The sequence below is a fragment of the Rhinopithecus roxellana genome, chromosome 6, assembly GCF_007565055.1.
Source record: "Rhinopithecus roxellana isolate Shanxi Qingling chromosome 6, ASM756505v1, whole genome shotgun sequence".
In the NCBI taxonomy this organism is placed as follows: domain Eukaryota; kingdom Metazoa; phylum Chordata; class Mammalia; order Primates; family Cercopithecidae; genus Rhinopithecus; species Rhinopithecus roxellana.
Genome location: NC_044554.1, coordinates 93752755 through 93775709, shown reverse-complemented (window position 1 = coordinate 93775709; position 22955 = coordinate 93752755). Strand labels below are relative to the sequence as shown.

Sequence of the window (22955 nt, the reverse complement as noted above, 5' to 3'; positions counted from 1 at the left end):
GACATGCCTTATAGTTAGAAATGAGCAAAGGTCAAAATAATATATCCAAAATGCCTGAAATACATTAGAGGATCTAAAATGCACGTAACATTGACAAATTTACCATTTTGTTATTTGGTTTAAGTTTTCACTAACTTTAATATATTTATGGAGATATTAACATTGCCATAACACAATTAAGAGTTAGTAAATTATCTGGTCTTACTTATGTCTACTTTTGCTCTCCCTATATATCTGTTATGGCCTGAATGTGTTCCCCAAAATTAATGTGATGGAGATTTAATTTAATCACCAATGCAACAGCATTGGGAGGTGGGGCCTAATGGGATGTATTTACATATTGAGGACTCTGCCCTCATTAATGGGTTAATGCCACTATAAAAAGGGCTTCTGGAATGCATTTGCTCTCTTCTGGTCCTTTATCATGTGAGGACATGGCATTCCTAACCTCTAGAATTGCAGGGAGCATCTTGGAAGGCTGATCAAGGCAGCATCTTAGAAGCAGAGAAACTGGCCCTCAGATGCTGGTGCCTTAATCTTTGACTTCTCAGCCTCCAGACTGTGAGAGAATAAATTTCTGTTCTTTATAAATTACCCAGTCTCATCTATTGTTATAGTAGCAGAAAATGGATTAAGATAATATTTTAAAGTGAAATTATAAGAAGAAAAAGGAGGTACATAAGAACACATTGTCTTGGCTCACAATCTTAAGGATACACACACAAGCACACATATACACACACATATATGTACATATTTGAACAATGCTACAAGATTACTAAACAGTAACAAGTTGCTATGATACCAATCACTGGTTTTGTATCAGTTCAGAAAAAAAAATTTTTATTTAGATTATTTTAATTAGATCATACTTTGAAAATATGCTACATGTTGATGTATGTTTAATTATATATTTATTTGTACAAAACAGAACTATTTCCTAGCAAGCAAAAATATCAGATATGAGTTTTCCCTGCAAATGTATGCATGAATATTACTCCAGATTCTAAGGAAAATGGCAAGGAAATGACAGAAAGATGAAAACAAAGAAGAAAAATACAACATTTGTTAAGTGCTTTATAGCCTTCAAAATGTTTTCAGATTCATTAACTCAAATTCCACAAGAGTAGATGAAATTCATTCAAAGAATAATATAGCCTATAAATTACACGTTCCCTTGTGAAACTATTTTAAGATTAACCAGGATTATTGCAGTATTATTACATATGATGGTACTAAACCTTGAACCTAGAGAAATGCTTAAAGCAAAGAATCAAATGAAATGCTTAAATCATAATCATTAATTAATATTTTTTATAGTTCTTTATTAAGATTAATCACTCTTTAAACCTAAAACTCTAATCATTAGAAATGTGACCATGGGAAAGTTGGAATTCTGCATGTCACCTCTTCAATTATAAAACAGGGATAACCCCTTACCTGCTATAGATAATAGACAAGGAGAGTTAACACTTTGAGGTCCTCTCTGCCTAAAAATTATATTAATCTATAGTTTTATGAATACATTACAAAACTAGTGACCACAAAGTGATGTAAGACCTTCAGGAAGTTTATTTCGCATGAGAATTCTTTTAGAAATATAAAAGGAGGGCCAGGCGCGGTGGCTCATGCCTGTCATCTCAGCACTTTGGGAGGCCAAGGCAGACAGATCACTTGCAGTCAGGAGTTTGAGACCAGCCTGGCCAGTATGGTGAAACTGTGTCTCTACTAAAAATACAAAAATTAGCCAGGTGCGGTGGCACACGCCTGTAATCCCAGCAACTCGGAAGGCTGAGGCAGGAGGCAGGAGGTTGCACCATTGCACTTCAATCTGGGTGGCAGAGCAAGACTGAAGAAAGAAAAGAGGAGAGGAAAGGAGGGGGGGAGAGAGAGAGAGAGAGAGAAAGAGAGAGAGAGAGAAAGAGAGAAAGAAAGAGAAAGAAGAAAGAAAGAAAGAAAGAAAGAAAGAAAGAAAGAAAGAAAGAAAGAAAGAAAGAAAGAAAGAAAGAAAGAAAGAAAGAAAGAAAGAAAGAAAGAGGGAGGGAGGGAGGGAGGGAGGGAGGGGGAGGAAGGAAGGAAGGAAGGAAGGAAGGAAGGAAGGAAGGAAGGAAGGAAGGAAGGAAGGAAAGGAAAAAGAAAGAAAGGGAAAGAAAGAAAAGAGAGAGGGAGGGAGGGAAGGAAGGATATAAATATATCTATGTTTAAAAGGTATCTATTATACTGTTGTCTCATACAAGTGATTTATATAAGTGAAATGTGAGTGAAAAGGAAAATTTCATTATGTATTGAAAAATTTTAAAGCAAGCTTTAAAAGGATTGATGATTTCATATGGTAGCTATTTTCGTTTAAACACAATAAAAGGAAAATGGGATAAGTCATATGACATCTTACCAATCATGTTTAATTAAAACATCTTTTCCTCTTCCACCTCCAACTGCTTTGCTATGGCAATGACAAATAAACACTAAACTGAATAAACATTTAATGTGTCAACTCATGTTAAATACAAATTTAACTGCTTTAGGTACAGATACACACACGTATCACTTTCATGAATTTTTAATTTCTACATCATTTTTCTATTATATGTATTGTGTATATATATATATCTATCATAAATATGAAGACATGTTTAGACACACAAATTTTAGAATTATTTATTTTTCAAAATAGCCTGGTTACAATAACTAAACATATTAAGAAAATAAACTTGGATCTGCTTGTAAGTCTGTCTTTGTTTATCATTCAACTTTATTGATGTGCAATTTATATACAGTAAAATTCACCCCTTTTTGTTCACAGATTTGTGAGTTTTGACAAATGAATAGTCATGTAACCACTATTACCATCAAGATATACACTATTTTCATCATCCCCCCCCCAAAAAAATCTGTTGTGTCTCTTTATAGTTAATCCCTGCCTTTCACTGCCAGCTCCTGGCAACTCCTGAGCCTGTTTTCTGTCTCTATAAATTTTGCCTTTTCTAGAATGTCATACAAATGGAATATACAGTATATAGCCCTTCACCTCTGGCTTCTTTCACTTAGCATGATGCATCTGTGATTCATCCATGTTGTTACATATTATCTGTAGTTCTGTTACTTTTCATATTGCTAAGTGGTATTCCATTGATTGGATGTATTCCATTATTTATTTACTCATTTAGCAGTTGAAAGGCACTGAGGTTATTTCCTACTTGTAAGTCTTTCTTAACATGGCAGATCATAAGGCAGCATAGTATTGTGGTTAAAAGCTTAGGTTTTTGAGCTAGACAGATATGAGTTCCAATCTCAGGTCCAATATCAACTTGTACCTTTCAGCAAATTACTTATATTCTTGGAGTTATAGTATTGTTGTGAAGATTAAACTAGTATGTGGCCTGTAAATTGATAAGTGTCTGCTGTTATTATTACTACTGTCCCTAGTGTTCAAACTCTGCTCTACTTCCAGTCTTGAAACTAATCCCAAATTTAACACTGTCTATCACCTTAGAGCTTCTGCTATATTCCTCACTTAAAACAGCCCACCCCTTCTCTCTGCTTGCCTCCTGCAAGATCCAAGTTCCTCTTCCTCCAGGAGGACTTCTCTAACTCACAGTTCACATTGAGATTGCCATTCTGCACATTCTTATAGCAGGCATCATCCAGTCTGGTAGCCACTACTCACATGTGGCTTTATACACTTAAACTAATTACAGTTAAACAAAATTTAAATCCACTTCCTCAGTCACAAGAGCCACATTTCAAGTGCTCAACAGCAAAATGGCTAGTGGCTGCCATATTGGGCAATGAGGATGTTGAATATTTTAATCATCACAGCGATTTCCATTTTAAGTTCTAAGTTAAAAACACTGCCTAACACTTAAAACTATATGATTCTATATAGAATGGAAAAAAGTAATTATCAGCAGACATTGACTGAGCTCCTATTCTGTGCAAGACATTTTACCTTAAGCAATGATACAGCATTTTTCAGGGGAACTTGAACCACCTGGACAATTATATAAAATAAATTTAAAAGAAGAAATGATTACCAAGGTCTGGCAGGTAAAAGAAAAAAAAAAGTCATTAAAATTTAGAAGTTGGCCAGGCACAGTGGCTCTCACCTGTAACCCTAGTACATTGGAGGCCAAGACGGATGGATTGCTTGAACCCAGGAGTTCAAGACCAGCCTAGGCAACATGACAAAACCCTCAACTCTATAAAAAATACAAAAATTAGCCAGATGTGGTGGTGCACACCTGCAACCCCGGGTACTTGAAAGGCTGAGGTGAGAGGATCACCAGAACCTGGGAGGTCGAGGCCACAGTGAGACACAATTGCACCAAAACACTCCAGCCTGGGTGCCACAGTGAGATCCTGTCTCAAGAAACAAAACAAAAAAGTTTAGAGGCATGTGTGGTGGCTCACACCTAAAATCCTAACACTTTGGGAGGCCAATTGAGCTTAGGAGTTCATCACCAGCCTGGGAAACATACCAAGATCTTGCCTCTACGAAAAATAAAGTAATTGGCAGGGAGGGTAAAGCAGGAGGATCCACTTTGTCAAAAGATCTACAGAATCACAAAACAATGTTCTGCCTAGATTTGTCTCAAGCTAAAGGTGTCTCAAGGAAAAGGTAAGCTTTTAAAGTCCAAACCTTGAATGAGAAAATAATTGTGTTTTCAGAGAAGAAGGCAAAGCAAAGACAACAACAGTTAAATTTGACTGCTGGAAGACTCATTTCAGAATATACCTTAAAAAGTCACTATATGTCTCATGAATGAATCCAGATACTATTATCACCCACCCCTCTGGCACAAGGTCATGACTCACTGTCTGAAACCACAATGCTTATAGAATCCTCAAACGTTCAAGGGTAACTACATTTGGTTCAATTCAGCAATGGAAAGAGAGCTCATTAAGAATTCCCCATTTTCCCCACTACAGTCCCTTACCATGAGAAGCCACCTACAACTGCCAGAGCTGATGGGATTATTCCACTTTTATCTTCTCAAGGAGGATTCTGAGAACCACTGAAGGGTGAGTTTAAAGGTGAATCATCAAAGCCAGTTTAAATGTTTTGAAAAGATTAAGGCATGAAATTATCATTTACAATGCACTTGCCTTAGAAGATCCTGGTTTTCTACTTTTCCATTTACACAAGAATGTCAGGAGATCCTCCTGAGAGGAAGCAGAATGTTAAGATACCCTGGGAAGTCAGAGTCATTACTATCACTCCCAAGGCAGCTATAATGGCAGGAGAAAAGTATCCAGTGTAAATAGTTTGCCACAGCGGAGCCTTACGTTACTATATACACAACATGGGATTTAGGGCAACATCCATATGCCAATCCCAGTTCTATCACCGTCTAGCTGGGTGACCCTCATTTAATTCCTTAATTTCTCCTGTCATCAGTTTATTCATCTGTAAACTGGGGTAACACTGTCCTTAACTACTTTGATGGAGTGTTGTGATGGTCAAATGAAATAATGGCTGGGAAAACACTTTGCAATCTGTAGATCACTGTGCACATGGGAACTATTATCTGGTCTTTTCCCCTAAAACACTGCTCCTTGGAGTTCACTTAGCCTGGGATTTTCCAACTTCACTTCTAAAAGAACATTTTTGGAGCTACTCAAATGAAGACTTAGACAAAATATGAGTATCTGTTTTCTGCTTTTTTTCTGATCCAAGGAACTTGCTTCCTTTCACAGATTTAGCTCTTTATGTCATTAACTAAACTTAAATCATGCCTAAAGACTTACTTGTTTGGCAGCATAGTTTAATATCCTGTTTGGTTTGATTTTTAAAATTCTTTTGTAAAGCACTCCAAGATGTTTGCATGAAGATCACTCAACAAATGGAAGCCTCTCTCGAATAATACACACACAAGGACACACCCACATCAATGAGAAGAAACATAACACAGACTTTTGTTAACTTGGTAAAACAAGTGCTCAAAAAAGAATTCCTAAAATTACATTTGATGCCGCACTGTAAGACCTTTTCTTGACCGAGAGAGCCTTAACCCCGTCAAAACTGCTTTAAAGCTAAGGTAATCTGGTAGAATTCAAGTCCACCAACTTATATAGAGAAATGTAAGTGTATGCTTCAACACAGACACAATATTTTCCATGAAGCAGGCATCCTGGCAAGTAAAAATTCCCCCGTGTTTCAGCATGTATCGAGAGACTCACCATCAGATCCTGAACTGCGTTACATAAGCACAATATCCTTATTGTTAGCAGCTGTGTATTGGTCAGCATTGCACAACTGACCAGGTGCATGGCAGGATGGAGTTTTGTCTTTATCCAAAGATTCAGAGTAGATGGGCTCAGGACTCGCTCTATGAAGGCAATACATTAATTCCAAGCCATCAGGATTATTATAACCCACAAGATACTTTGTCAATTTATGCATATGTGGCAAAAATTAACGCATGTAGTAGATACCAAAAGAGCCATTGGTTTAATGTGGAAGCATTCTTTTCACTTCTGAATGTTCAAGAATTCATTTTAAATGTAACTATCTGGATGTGAAGGTAAAATAATTGACTCGATGACACTAAATATCATCAGACAATTCCAGGGAAGACATATTCAAACTACCAACGGCAAGGGTATGTGATTTTCAATGATCACTTTAGGATAAAGGTATAATACTAAAAAGTATTCATTAGAAAAGCCAAGGAAAGATCAATCCATATAGGAAAGAAGAGTTTCTAAAATTGAAAAAAAAAAAAAAATTGAAAATTTTATCTCCCTCTATACTCAAGAAAAAACTTCAATTACTTGAAATTAACAATGAAGATTCTGACTTTTCTATTGCCTTATGACAGGATTTCAAAGGCTGTTTTCTCACCTTTGCTCTTTACTTGAGTTTAAATACTTTAAAGTATATTTTCCTTTACGGATGTACCACCCCATTCAATTCATTTATTGATTTCAAAAGCTTCCAATACCAGCTAGTTGTTATTTAAGGGTACTATGCTGCAAGGCAAATTATTGAGCTGCTAATTTTTGTGTTCCGTATTTTCACAGTCAGTTTTTTTGTTATTACGTTGATTTAGTTTTTAAGAAATGTTTACTTATATATAAAATACAGCTGATCCAAAATTCCTTAAGAAAATAAATGACAATATTTAGGATATACTAATAATATCAGCATTACTATTACAGAAAATGCCCTGTATTGACATTATTAAACCACTTTTCTAAACTTTTTGGATACAGAACTAATGTATCCTGAGTATGTGCTCTGTGACAGCCATGGAGTTAAGGGCCCACCCATTGAGGAAGCTACAATGAGTTTCCTCAATGTATAGATGAGGAAGTTGAAGCAAAGTCATTAGAGAAAGCTGAAGTTATTTACTCCAGAGCACTTACTCTGCACCAGCAACCTAACGATGAGGGTGTTTGCAGCTGCAATTAACAGAGGATGAGCAGGACTTCCGCTCTAGCATACGAAGAAAGGAACTCCATTTTCAAGTTTAGGCCACAAGCTTACCTTCAGGACAGGTAAAAATAGTGTCTACAAGTAGAGGATTATCAAATACCCAAATTATGAATTACATTTATGGCACTTTTATTTATGAAAAACATTCAACTCAAGACCCTGTGCCTCAATTACAATAGTTTAGTGGCAAAATATTGACTAATTTCAGTTCTGCCTGTGAAATAATAATGGAATTCAAATATCTCATTGTTGAGAGACACTAAAACCAGTACGCAATTTATTAATATGGTCTCAGTTAGGAAATCATGTACAGATTATACCAACAAAGTATGCACTTCACAATACTGCAAGTAACACCATTTTGAAGAGTATGGACTCCACATTCAGACTCTATTTTAGCTTGTAATTTGTGATGACCTTACAGAAAATGGAATGGTTTTGTGTTTGTTTATTGTTTCTGAAAGCAATCTCTCTTGGTGACTCTTCTTTATTTTTGTTATAGAGACCGATGTCTGTTTGTCCAGAACTGTAATTTACGGTAAGTTCTGGGTGAGACTGTGCATGTCCCTGTTCAATACTTTCAGTACCAAAGTGGAAAGAAGAAAGATTGTATTTCCTTCCTTGTTTTATTTTATGTTTCCTTTCTCTGTTTTATTTCCTCAGATTAGTCATGCAGGAGCAGGGACATTTATTTCTGTGCCCAATGATCTCTTCTATTTAATTTCTTAGGCCAGTTATTACAAATAAAGAAGTGACTTGGACTCCTTGAGATTCTCTCTGGTCACTTTCCAGGTGGACTTTTCTTTCCCGGCTGTAAATGGCAAAATGAGCAGAGCCTCCATAAATTAGGCACTATTTGTACTACATCTTGCAGAAATTATTTAAATATTCTAGCCTATGGGTGTTCCTATTTCTTACTTCCTCTGCAAATGGTCTTTGATAGATATCAGGGGAAAAATATACACACACACATCATTTGGAAGATAGGGTGTTAAATATGCATGATAAAATCACGATCTTGAAAGAAAAATAAAGTAACCCTCCACAATTACTCCATGTGGCTTCCTTCATGATGAATGTATTTTAGGGAAAAATTAATTTCCATATCTTTCCACAAGAAAACAATAAAAACTAGAACAACAAGTTACTTTACCTCTTCTGCCTTTAGTTTTAAAAGTAAATGAAGGTATGTCAAGTTTGCAGATTTTCTGGAAATCCTGAAATGAAAAGTACTCCTTAGCTGGCTAACTACCTCCTGGTTTAAATTTCACTTAGGTGCTACATTTCCTCATCTAAATTATGTTCCTCACATCAGTCTCTTATAGCACCATTTTCATTCTTGTATGACCATACCTGCAATTATAGAGTTTTTAATTTCCTACCTCCACAAGTTAATTGTAAACTCTTTTTCTTAAATTTTATTTTAACCATTATACCCAGTGCCTATCACAGTACCTGGTACATAATACACACTCAATAAATATGTATTGAATTAATGATTAAATAAATAGTGAAGCAGACAACAGGGATTTTTACTGCTTAATGAAGTAAAATATAGTGTCATAATGTCTCGCTAGTACATCTTCACACTAATCTAAAATTACAGTCATGTGTTGCTTAACAACAGGAATTCTTTCTGAAAAATGTGTTATTAGGCATTTCATCATTTTGCAAACATTATAGACTGTACTTACACAAATCTATTAATAGATGACATAGTCTACTATACACCTAGGCTATATGGTACAGCCTGTTCTTAGGCTACAAACCTATACGTATCACTGCGCTGAATACTGTAGGCGATTGTAACAAAATGGTATTTGTGTATCTAAACATAAAAAAGTACAAGCAAAAATTTAGTTGTAATCTCATAGAACCACTGTCCATGTGGTCTGTCATTGACCGAAACATCATACATGGCACATGACTGCCCATATTAATCAAGAAATGTCCTGTGCCTTTCTCTTAACCCACCACAATGTCTCTGCTTTGTGAAGTCATGATGGTCTAATTTCTTACTGAGGCTCCAAACAAAATGCAAGGTAAGGCCAAATATACCACCTGGGATATTCTGAAGTTCTGGTTTGACCTTTCACAGCATGGCCTGGGTATTGGGAGATGTGATGTTAAATATGTGTGATAAAATGAAAGCAATTCAAAAGACAATACAGCTAGGTAGATGTTATACCTAAGCAAGCTACAAGTCTTCTAGCACTGTTCTTAAACTTTCTTCACTAATAACACAAATAGTTTAAATGCTAATAGGACATATTTTAAATATATTTTCTAAGTATTATAGAATGGTCTCTACCTTTCAGCAAACTATCATTTCATATGAAAGAGACAGACTAATTGATCAAGAGATAGATAAATGTATATATGTATGATATTTATGTACTATATATACACAATATTACATACTATGTACATATTCTATGTATTGCATATTGAAAAATATACCTTGTTCACGCTCATGTTTCGCTCAAGTAATGGATTTCTCTTTATAATTTTGCACTGCAAAAACAAAGCTCTAGATGAAACATTTCCAGTGACTTAATCATTAGAGACATAATAAAACTAGATAATTTAGGCAAATGTTGAGGTTTCTTTCCTCACAGTGTCTATGTGGCTATGCAGATTGTTTCATATCATTGGATAAGTTACTTTACAATTATCTCTTAAATCTTAGAATAAACCTGACCTGATAGGTGAACTATTTCAGAAGGAAAGGCAGGAGGAAGAAATGCTGACTTTGCCTAATCCCTAAACCATCCTACTCTGCTCCAGGTAGGGCTCCTTACGAACAGTACAGGGACTGTGCTTTGGCCTCACATTGGGTGTGTCAGCTAAGGTCCTCAAGACTCTGCAGTGTCATTCACATGGCCTGCAATGCTCTAGTCCTGACCTCTCCAACAAAGTTCCCGCTTCCTTTAAATATCTGCTGTTGAGCATTACACTGTCTCCTGACTAAAGCCCTCTGGAATCTAGACACCCACGTGCTACAGCACCCCCACACCATTTATGTCTGTTTCCATAAAAATAGATGTCCACTTGTTTACATGTTTTCTCTGTGTCCTTTCATGTGTCTGTCTGGCTGAAGTGAAGGACTGCAGAGTATTTCCTGCAACCCAACCACAACAGGAAGACTCGGCTCTATCCTTGGACCACCAAGGGCATCCCAGTGTGGGCCTGACGTGTGGGGGTGAAAGCTGCATGGTCTCCCAGCTTCTCAATGGCCCCAAGTTGCCAGTGAAAACAGAAGAAATTCACAAAGCCCAGAAACCATGGCTCAGGTTGTCATAAGGCAGGGTTGAACTGTTAACTTCAGTTTCTATAGATCACTAAGTTCATCTAACCATGGAAATGTGATGCTGGTAACTGCCAAGAAAAGGTGAGATGCCAGTGACGGTCTTCAAGTGGTAAAATGTGTCCTCTCGATTGATTTCACCATTTACTTTTCTGATGTTCTAATGGCAGATCACAAAAAGTTATTTTTAAAAAAAGAAGTAGTCCACTAGACGGTGAGCTCTATGAGGTCAGAAAGGACTACTATTTTGTCTATTGTTGTCATTATTGTTGTTGTTCATTACCGTACTGTTCCTGGAGCCAAGCACGGTACTCAACACATTGCAGGCATGAATTAACATTTATTGGGTGCTTACATGTTTTAGACACTTCTGAGAACTGGTAATACTGTGATAAATAAGACAAAGCTCTTGCTTTCATGGAGCTTACATTCTATTTGGGAAAGGAAAAAATAAATAGAATTAAATGAAAAAGAAAGTATCAGAAACTGACAAGTATCAGGGAAAGCAGGTGGTGGCGAATTTAAATGGCACGGATAGGAAGGATAGGTCTTTTTCATTGCATGACTGGAGCTAGCTATGAGAAGATCACAAGACTTCCCATTCTTGAGTGCCTAAGAGGATCGCCTGAGGAGTTGAGGACTATCAAGGCCTTGGCTACATTCTCAGAGATTCTTTTCACTGGGTTTGGGAGGTGGGGGCCTGCATATTGGTATTTTCTAAATGTTCCCCAGCTGATGCTAATAATCAGGACTGAGAACCACCGAAGAGGAAAAATGTTCCAGGCAAAGGAAGAGCTAGTACCAAACTCTTCCAAAACTCTTCCAACGAGGGGTGAGGCTTGCGATTAGAGCAGTGGTTGACAAACCTCTAATTGTAATCATCTAGACAGCTTTTAAACATCCAGATGCCCACACCACACCCCAAACCTGTTAAATAGAAGGCAAGGGGTGGAGGTGGGGCCAAGAGGAGTGAGGAGTGGGAAGCAGTAGTTTCGAAAAGTACTCAGGAGTTTTCAATGTACTGTCAAGTGACCAGACCTAGTCCTGCTCTTCCCTGGACAAAGGGATTTTCAGGGACATGAAAACTTCAGTGCAAAAACTGGGGTTGTCTCTGGCAAACGAGGATAATTTGTCACCAGGGTTAGACAAGTCATTCTCAAAGAATGGTCCTATGGCATAAGAAACATCAGGGTGAGGCCCCACAATCTGTGTCATAACAGCCCCTCTACATGATTTTGATGTAGACTAAGGTTTGAGAACCAAAATGTTAGAGTAATGGAGAAATCTATGTCTACAGTGTACACAGAGAAGGGGGTAATGGTTTGAAGAATTAATGAATAAATCAATTCACTCATCAGGAAATATATGTTGATAATGTCTAAACAGTGGGATGAATATTAAAGTCTTTGATTTTATGAATGTATAAGCCAGTAGAAAGGCATATTTTGCTCAAGCAATAAAACAAATGTTTAGAGTTTTTAAACAATCAAAAGCAAATCAGCATAAGGCTCAAACTGCTGTGAAACTCCTTAGAATAGAGTACCTTGATAATATGATGCCAAAAGAAAACTACTTACAGTTTAAAAAAAAAAAAAAAAGTGTACTGGAAAGCAAAGGGGAAATTCCAGAAAGGAGAGAGCCCAAAATGTAGAGTCTATAAACTTTGTTCCCACTGTGGCTGACCCCTGTGAAGTGTATATAGCACTGGCAGCTAAAGCTAATAAGAACTAACCCAAGATTTGAGGTGAGAGAAAGAGTTTACAGTTTGGGTCCAGCAAAATCAAGTGACTATTTTTTAAAAACAGCACTCTTCAGGGGAGTATATCAAAATACAGAGTCTCCACAAGAGATCATTCATCACTAGAAAACATTTACTAAATTTACTCAACTGCTCCCAACATGCCACACACACACACACACACACACACACACACACACACACACAAAATCCAGGAAAATATGAGATTTGCAAGAGAAATGACAAATAATGGAGACCAATTACAAGATACCCAGATACTAGTACTAACGTCTTGGGATGCTTCCACCCAATCTTCCTTCCCTCTCTCCTCCACTCAGAGTAGACATGCGTGAGTTTCAGCAGCTCTCTCAGTCTTTTCCAGCTCCTGGCCTCATTTTCTCTCACAGGTGTTTCCTCTATTAACATTCTTGCAAGTGGTACCTGCCTCTCTGAGGATCCAGTTACACAACTGATATAGGAAAGCTTAAAATATGAACTACTGCTCTAGTAATGGTTCTCAAACTTTGGTGGTCTTGACACACAGGTCTTATTAAAACACAGTTGCTGGGCTCCAGCTGAGAGATCTGGATTCTGAATTTTTATGTCTAACAAGTTCCCAGGTAATCCTGATGCTTCCAGTCTGGGCTACACTTTGAGAACCACTGGTATAAGCATCACTCCCCTTGGCCCCAGGACAATAGGATGATAAGGGATCTCACCAATCACTTTTCCTTGTTTGTTTTCTGAATTATTTCCTGGGTGAAATCTGACACTTGAGCATCTGTTGTTAGAGGGAAGGTGAAGCATAGGAAGCAGGGACCAGGCCTTCTCCCCTACTGCAACCAGAGCAACTCTGCTACTATCTGTTTCATATATTGATATTTTATTTGATAAAAGAGTTCAGATGGTAAGAAAAATATTTGAAAACAATGACTTTAACAAAACTCAGCCAAGCTGTGGCCTATACAAATCAAAGACAATCCTGGCAACTCTTGCCTCTGGTAGGGTTTACCAGCTGGACTACACGGACCAGTAGCTACATTACGAACAGCCATGCCCTATGCCCTTGCACTAACTTTCACATGAGTAAGTCTGCAGTAACACTTAGGTCTCCCGAGAGCCTCCGATTTCCTTGACTCACATGTTCCCTGCTCTCAACACATGGGAGAGACTTTTTATCCTTTTGGTGGAACAAAATAGCTTCTAAGCAAACCATATCGAAGAAACACTTTCCTCTGGTGAAGGCAGACCTTTTTCCCTTTCTTCTTTCACTGTTGCCCCTTCAAAACCTGCTTCCCTTGTTTGACAACTGCAAGGGAGAAGACAAATAGTAATCAAACAGTTCAAAGCTGCAGGCAGGATCAACCTTCAGGCTGCTGCTGTTCTATCAACAGATAAACACTTCTCATCACTTTTAATTCTTTTAAACACATTCCTGCTCTGCCTCTAGAGCTGAGTTATTCAAAAAGCTAAAAAGTTTCCTGCGTCTTTTTTATTGTATGTAAATGAAAGGGCCTGCCTTTTACTTTTCAGTACTGATAGATGCAAAACATGAGCAACAGTGAATTATAAAGGACTGATTGTCACAACTCAGTGACACTGTCTAGTTTTTACAACATGGGAGAAGCATTACACAGTTACATATAACTCTTTTTTTGTTTGTTTGTTTGAGACAGTCTCACTCTGTCACCCAGGCTAGAGTGTAGTGGCACGATCTCGGCTCACTACAACCTCCCCCTCCTGTTTCAAGCAATTCTCCTGCCTCAGCCTGCTGAGGGCACCACCATGCCTGGCTAATTTTTGTATTTTTAGTAGAGACAGGGTTTCACTATGTTGGCCAGGCTGGTCTCAAACTCCTGACTTCAGGTGATTCACCTGCCTCAGCCTCCCAAAGTGCTGGGATTACAGGCATGAGCCACCACACCCAGCCTCATAAAACTCTTAACTCTTCAGGTATAAGTGATGGAAACCTAAGACATTTTTAGCTTTTTTTTTTTTTTTTTAACCATTTAAATATTGCCACTTAATGAACCAATAGGACTTCTAGAGATTAAAAGATGTGGGGTGGGGGGAAGTAGATGCAATGTATGTTTGCTATTACACAGAAGTTCTGACAATTTGGTGGGAGGAAGCTACTAGGCATCAACTTCTTCCACATTTTGAATCAACTAGTAATTTGAATATGCCATCCCCCTCTTCTTCACTATCCTGGGATAATTACGAACTACCTTTCAGTGGTCAGTTTTTTTTTTTAAAACATTGGTAAGAAATTAAATCAGACAAGTGATAAATAGAAAATAAGGCAACAATAACAGAGAGCTGAGGGGGCCTAAATCCTCTTCTTTAAAAAGTATAACAGTTTAAACTTTCATATTGATAGTGATGACTTTTGGAGGGGTATGTTTGAGGCAGACAATCCAAAGAATGTACTCCAAAACTTCTCCCAACCCCACCCCTCCCGCCTCCCCGCCCACCATCCTGCTTCTCTCCTGCTGAAGTATAGGCATACTGAAAAAATCTGCTTAATGAGTTAAGGAGGGATGCAGAGGCAGCAGGATGGAGGGGTGGAGATCTTAAACACTGGTTCAAATGGTCAAGTTTGAATCTCAGATTTAGCCGCTCAGTAGACTTTAGAAAAGATGTGCCCTCTTTCTGCTCTGTTTCTGTATCCAGGTATCAGTGAGGCCAACCTAACTCTCCAGGATTGTTGTGAAGATTTCATGGCATAATGTCCACAGAAGCAAATCCTACGGTTATTTGTAACACAATACTTGATGCTCAGTAAATATCAGTTAAAAAGTAGGAAGCTGATTCATAATCTTTTGAAAGATTAAATTAACAGGCACAGCCAGGCACGGTGGCTCACGTCTGTAATCCCAACACTTTGGGAGGTCAAGGCAGGCGGATTGCCTGAGGTCAGGAGTTCGAGACCAGCCTGGCTAACATGGTGAAATGCTGTTTCTACTAAAAATTCAAAAATTAGCAGGGTGTGGTGGCATGCTGTAATCCCAGCTACTTGGGAGGCTGAGGCAAGAAATCTCTTGCAGTTTGCAGTGAGCCGAGATCACACCACTGCACTCCAGCCTGGGCAACAGAGCAAGACTCTGGCTCAAAACAACAACAACAACAACAACAAAACAAACAACAACAACAACAAAACTAACAGGCCCACATTCAGGATGACATAATGTATCTTCACAAATTAAACTGGAAATAAGGGTTAAAACAGTCTTAAGTTATGTAGGGGTTTGTTCTATAAGGAATTTCATTTGCTATATTGGAGAACTGGGGATTAAAAAAGATAAATGAATGAATAAATAAATACAATAGAATGTAGGAGTGCTCACGCTTCCATATACAAAGGCTTGCTGGAGTAGAGAGAGGAGCAGCTGCCAAGGGTGAGGGGAGGTGAGTATCCAGGGGAGGTTTTGCTCTGCACAGAGACTCACAGAGGACTTGAGCCCTGGTTATAAGTGGAATTCATCACACAGATGTAGTGGGGTAGGGGGCAGGGAACGGTGAGCATACCAGACTGAAATTATATGTGCTTATATAACATATGACTTCAGAATAACACAATTTCATCAATTTGCCATGAAAAACAAGTACAAGAAACATCATAGGTGAATAAAACTTGCCCATTTATAACAGGCAGTTTTAAGCAGAAGAAAATGGAGAAAATAAGAAACATGAACAAGGCTCTCAAATTGTGTGCTACAGAGGAAAGAGAGCCAGGAGGTCAACAACATGCTCAAGTCCAGCTCTACCAGATGCTACCTGGGGGATCTTAGACAAATCTCCTCAAACTCTGAGCCTCAGTTTTCTCATCTCCAAAAACTCAGAGTTGGCTTAGCAGATCATTAAGGCATCTGCCATTTCTAAAAACCATAGGACACAACGAAAATCAAAGCTCTACTTCTACATATCTATTAATTAAAAGAGATCAGTGAAGAATCTGCTGCTTCTTTTGAAAAATCACTGTTTTGTAACCTTACTTCACCACACAAAACAGATTATACACCTATAAATTTTATGTCTATATGTATGGATGGATGTGTGTGTGTGCATGAGTGTATGTGTGTTGCAGCTTATTACTAGGGGAAAAATAGACTGGATTAAGTCACACCTGGGTAAGGTGGATGGGGAGGGAGGGATGGGAAGGAAAAGGAATTTGAAATGTCTGCAGAGCTCATTAGTGCCCTGATACCAAATGATTCAAGGACATCTTTGGCTTTGATTCAAACAGTTGTTCTGTTCTGAGTAACATGACGACAATCTAAAGATCCACAGCTGGCCTCTGGAAAATCCTGTCGGATTCTCCTGTTATAAAAGTAACAGATTTGCTGTATTGGTTGGATGATACAGGACCATTTCAGAATGAATCCTGTCAAAGCCAGGGGCCCAGAGGAGCTGCTTCCTAAAGCAGTTTTGGTAGAAGATGGGATTTGTTTTTAAGTTGCTCTGGTATTAAGAAAGGCTGAGCAAGCAGTTTTGAGGGGTCACAGCTCAAGCTGAAACAAAAAGTGAACATTTGTGTTTAGACATTGTGATGGGGTGCATTTTTGTTACTCTACTCTACGTCTTCAGTCCCGGGGTTTCTCAGTCCACTCTCCAAATAACGCAGAGGACAGACGACATCAAGATGAATCACGTGCCTCCGCGCATATATCCTGTCTTCTCTTCTTTCGCAGAAGTTTGATGCCACAGTGGATGCTACCAATGACACCGTTTGATTTGGAAATAAGGAGATAAGCCCAAGTTTTTCTCGGACACACCCTTCAGCCTTCGTTCATCACAGCATCCCTGAAATTGAAAGCCAGCAGCGACCCAAGGCACCATCAATTTAGCTGCTTATTCCTAAGAAAAAGTTTAATACTTTAAACATTAGGATAATATGAGATTAACATCATAAATTTATTCCAGAGGACATGAGGGATTTTCCCCAGATTCTTTTTTCCACCTTTGCTTTTTAAACTGAAGACAATCCTCATTAAAGTTAGACACAGATTAATCTAATACATCATTTCCACTACTTGCTGGGGGGCTCAGGGATTGTTATATCACACTGGCACGTGCTCTCCTTACATGTAAGGTCCTCCCCTCCAACTCCTCACCTCTCCTTCCTTAGATCCCAGAAAGCTCTGACCACCAATGAATGGAACTTGAGCCACCTGAGAGCCAGTGATACCAAAATATTTCTAGGAATGAATTTATCTCTTTTAAATACAAACTCTAAGCCCTGCGGAATTTCTTTTCCTTGGGGAGGCAAAAGAAATATTTTCCTTGCTGCCACATCAATAAATTTTCTTTCTTCCCCCTGAATTTTTACAGCCAATTTTCTACACTCAAATTTGCATGCCTGGTGTAAATTTCCAGGAGCTTTCCTCCTGTAAAGCCAGTGTCTCATACACCTCCCAGCAAACACTGACCACATCCTGAACGAAGCTAAGCACTGTGTAATGCTAAGCAGACCTGGGCCCGCAGGAAACAAGATGCCACATTTGGGACAGCTGTCAGCACTCATCCAACGCCCTGCCTTCCACTCGTTCATCCCTGCAATTAGTGAGGAGTGAGGTTTGGAGGTAAGTGGACAGCTTCTGACTCCCAAAGCAAATGAGAGCAGTCACTTGATTGCTATTTTGCAAATACTTTGCTGAGGTTGACCACTGTCTGAAACAATTTAATTTCTATGTAAGTGTTGCTTACTAACCCTTTTCTCCGGAGACACCTGAACATCATTTTACACATTCCTACATAATCCCAAAGAATTTAAGAATACCACAGATTCACACTTTATTTTTAAGTAACTGGTGCCTGATAAAAGCTTTTCTGAAGACAGAAAAGTAGCTTAGTGGTGGTGCTTGATCCATTTAGCAAATATTTAAGTCAGATTCAAGCCAATGAATTTTTTTCATTGATGTGTTCATTCAAAAAACATTTTATTGAGCATTTATTTTGCTCAAAATAGTATGTCAAATGCTGTAGTTGACATGAAAACAGAAGCAACAGCTTCTCCCTTAAGATATTTTTTTTTTTTTTCTGTATCAAAGGTTTATTTGGAAGCTTCTGAGTATGAGGGTACTTGCATCAAACGAGGATTCAAGTGGAGGAGGGGAGGAAAAAATGTGCTTGTCAGTTTGGAAAGTCACAGAGAGTTTATCATTCTATAATTAGATTAGGAGGAAAATGAAGAACCCACTGGTAGCAGGAAGAAGCAAGAGTCTTTTAGGGTCTGGCATTTGATGAGATAGGTATTCAGTTACTGTGCATTTCCATTGTTTTTCCATGGCAAAACATACGGCAGAGATTTGGGAACTCGCAAGCCTGAAGCCAGGTTATTCTTATGTTCCGTAACTATATTGCTTGCAGGGCTGTTATTGTCAGAGTAGTGAGTTGTGCCCCAGACAAATGGGGTGCTGGTCTGTTCCCACAAATCTTTATCCCAGTCTTCATCACAAGGAGGGCACTGCCAAGTGCTCTCAGCCAGAGTCTCTTGTCTAAGGCTCCTGGTTTGGTTTACAACATCTTGCTCAATACAACTTCTGTCATCACAGCTTGAGATATGATGACTAATTTTTGCTCGAGGAACCTGGTGGTGAGCATTGAAGGGACAAGTAGCCAATTTGCTTGCAACATCAGGATGATTCTTTCTGCACTTGATGATAAGGAAACCTGCAAGCCCTGATTTGATGGTTTTTGTCATAGGGGCATTGCAATAGCTTCTCAGGGTCCAGGGAGTCAGTGTAAGTTTCTTCCATGTTGGAAATGAAGGAGCTGAATCCAAGTGCTTGGTGGACACACACCTTCCTCACAGTCACCTTCCTCCCACGCACTCCCCAGCAACGGTCACTTATGGCGCGTAACGTTTAGTTTTGGGCCTACACCTCCCCTCCCCCTGCCAGTCGCGAAAGACTTGACCACGTAACGAGCCCAACTCCCCCGAACGCCGCCCGCCGCTCGCCATGGATGCCGGTGTGACTGAAAGTGGACTAAATGTGACTCTCACCATTCGGCTTCTTATGCACGGAAAGGAAGTAGGAAGCATCATTGGGAAGAAAGGGGAGTCGGTTAAGAGGATCCGCGAGGAGAGTGGCGCGCGGATCAACATCTCGGAGGGGAATTGTCCAGAGAGAATCATCACTCTGACCGGCCCCACCAATGCCATCTTTAAGGCTTTCGCTATGATCATCGACAAGCTGGAGGAAGATATCAACAGCTCCATGACCAACAGCACCGCGGCCAGCAGGCCCCCGGTCACCCTGAGGCTGGTGGTGCCGGCCACCCAGTGCGGCTCCCTGATTGGGAAAGGCGGGTGTAAGATCAAAGAGATCCGCGAGAGTACGGGGGCGCAGGTCCAGGTGGCGGGGGATATGCTGCCCAACTCCACCGAGCGGGCCATCACCATCGCTGGCGTGCCGCAGTCTGTCACCGAGTGTGTCAAGCAGATCTGCCTGGTCATGCTGGAGACGCTCTCCCAGTCTCCGCAAGGGAGAGTCATGACCATTCCGTACCAGCCCATGCGGGCCAGCTCCCCAGTCATCTGCGTGGGCGGCCAAGATCGGTGCAGCGACGCTGCGGGCTACCCCCATGCCACTCATGACCTGGAGGGACCACCTCTAGATGCCTACTCGATTCAAGGACAACACACCATTTCTCCGCTCGATCTGGCCAAGCTGAACCAGGTGGCAAGACAACAGTCTCACTTTGCCATGATGCACAGCGGGACCGGATTCGCCGGAATTGACTCCAGCTCTCCAGAGGTGAAAGGCTATTGGGCAAGTTTGGATGCATCTACTCAAACCACCCATGAACTCACCATTCCAAATAACTTAATTGGCTGCATAATCGGGTGCCAAGGCGCCAAAATTAATGAGATCCGCCAGATGTCCGGGGCCCAGATTAAAATTGCCAACCCAGTGGAAGGCTCCTCTGGTAGGCAGGTTACTATCACTGGCTCTGCTGCCAGTATTAGTCTGGCTCAGTATCTAATCAATGCCAGGCTTTCCTCTGAGAAGGGCATGGGGTGCAGCTACAACAGTGTAAGTTCCCTCAATAACCCCTTTCTGCTGTTTTCCCATGATCCAACTGTGTAATTTCTGGTCAGTGATTCCAGGTTTTAAATAATTTGTAAGTGTTCAGTTTCTACACAACTTTATCATCCGCTAAGAGTTTAAAAATCACATTCTCTGTTCACCTGTTAATGCTGGGATCCATATTTAGTTTTATAAGCTTTTCCCTGTTTTTAGTTTTGTTTTGGGTTTTTTGGCTCATGAATTTTATTTCTGCTTGTCGATAAGAAATGTAAGAGTGGAATGTTAATAAATTTCAGTTTCGTTCTGTAATGTCAAGAATTTAAGAATTAAAAAAACGAATTGGTTAAAAAAAAGAGAGATAATATTTGTGTGTGCATGAACAATTGTAACACTCCTGTGTACAGAAAGTATAGAATTTGAAATTTTGAAATAGGAAAACAATGACATGCATTTAGCAAATTTAGAAATGATTAGACATGGAGCTCAAAACTAATTTGCACTTGAGTTCACATTTTCTCACAATAAATTTCATAGTCAAATAAAGAAAAAAAGTAACAGAATAAGTGATCTATAATTAACTATTAATTTCATTTATACAGTAATTCTCAACACTTTAATTTTTTACTTTATTTTGGTCAATATTAATGCTTTGGGGATGCTGTTATTTTAAAAAGCAGTTAATCCTTGCAGGTAATTAAAATGTGGCAAGGGCAAACTTAGCTATGCAAAGCATAATAAAATGCAATATGTTTTAAAGATCTTTTATTGTGAGTCAAATTACAAATTGAAAGGGCCTTTACGTGGTATTTTGATCAGTAGCCTGCTTTTACAGATAAGGAAACTGAGGCCCAGAAAGAAAGTGGTACATTTATAAAAGCCTACAGCTTTTTAGCCTGGTATTGTGGCAGGCGCCTGTAATCCCAGCTACTCGGAAGGCTGAGGCAGGAGAATCGCTTGAATCCCGGAGGCAGAGGTTGCAGTAAGCCAAGATCGCGCCACTGCACTGCAGTCTGGGCAACAGAGCGAAGCTCCATCTCAAAAAAAAAAAAAAAGCCTTAAGTTTTTGCCCAGAGGAGAGTGTACCTGTTGCAAACTCATTGCTGTTTTACTCTTAGTTTAGACATAATCCTAATTAGGCTGGTTATCTGATTCTCCAGCCCAACAGAAGACTTTTAGAAAGAAAAAAAGGAAACACTACTAGACTCAGATTTTACAATTGCTGCAAAGTCAAAGAATTAACAACAATGAAGGAAAAGATATCAGAAACATCACAAAATAAATACATCAAGTGTGTCAGAAAATGTGCAGCAGCCTGGTGATGTTTAACTTAAGGGCAATCGCTCCATGCACGTTAACAGTCCCTCCATGTTTAACTGCATTCTAGTCTCTTCTTGTTCCATTCTCCTTGTCTCACATTAAGCTCTAACCACACTGTTCTTCAGTTCCACAAAACTTGCCAAGTGCTTTCCCACCTCAGGGACAGCTCATGCTGTTCTCCCTGCTGGGAACTCCATTCTCCCCATTCTTGACATGGCTGGGCCTTTTTTCTTTAAGACTCCCTTTATACAGTAACTGTTAGGGTATGGGCGCTCAGCAAATATTATTTGAATAAATAAATGAAAAAATATGTTAACCCTGTGTCCTTCAGGAAAAGTAATCTCTAGTATGTTCTCACTAACAAGCAAAGAGAAAAATTCTTATAATATGTCCACCAAAAATGTTTAAAATAAGTTTGTCTTAGAAAAAATAAGAGTAGCAACTTCAGGTAACTAAAAAAGTTCTTATTTTTGAAAATATAATGCAATCACCACTGAGCTACTTCCCTAACATAGTAATTTCTCTTGAAACTCTCATTTTTTTTTATTTGAAGGCAAGATTTTATAACAATGTGACTAATGCAGCCTTCCTTTTTATGGTAGCAAGCTACATATCATCAACTTTGGATACCACACTTCATGATTGGTGAAAGAATAATCACATTAATTTTTGCCTAACAATTTTTCCAATCAGTTAATTTAAAAAAATCAACTTTATCATTTAGATCAGAATCGAAGGCTTAACAAGATTAAAAGGTTTTTAATGCAATGATTATCATCAGACTAGACCACAGTTCAAAGGGAACAGTCTAATTGCTTTTTATACTGTAACTCTCAACAATCAATGAGTTAAGTCAAAGTTTATTTTTTTATAATCCTTCCACATTGAGACAATTCCTATTTTACAGCAGAAATTTAAACCCACATTTGTATTTCTCAATGATCTGTCAGTCCAAGTTGCTCACTTCTCAAGTCTTAAGGAAGTGCCTCTTTGCCCCAGGTGTGCCAACTCAACCTGGAATGGGAAACATTGAGCTCTGACACCCTTAAGAGCTACCAAGATTTTGTGATGGAAATGAAGCTGACAGTTTTGTCAGGGATGTGAGAAGCAGAATCAGATTCA

At 39.1% G+C, this 22955-nt stretch overlaps 3 protein-coding genes across 4 annotated transcripts in view; 1 reads left to right on the top strand and 2 right to left on the bottom strand.

The window, feature by feature from the left end:
* Positions 1-22955, bottom strand: part of SUGCT (succinyl-CoA:glutarate-CoA transferase) — a 737208-nt gene that overhangs the window by 290519 nt on the left and 423734 nt on the right. The gene's annotated exons all lie outside the window — the stretch shown is intronic.
* LOC115898292 (gametocyte-specific factor 1-like) lies at positions 18743-19241 on the bottom strand. Its single transcript, XM_030932713.1, is given in 2 exon segments — positions 18743-19142; positions 19144-19241. Coding segments are annotated over 2 exon segments (498 nt in total).
* Positions 19358-20869, top strand: LOC104659327 (poly(rC)-binding protein 1-like). Its single transcript, XM_010359431.2, has one exon. The coding sequence runs from the start codon at positions 19446-19448 to the stop codon at positions 20574-20576; it is 1131 nt and encodes a 376-aa protein (XP_010357733.2). The 5' UTR covers positions 19358-19445; the 3' UTR covers positions 20577-20869.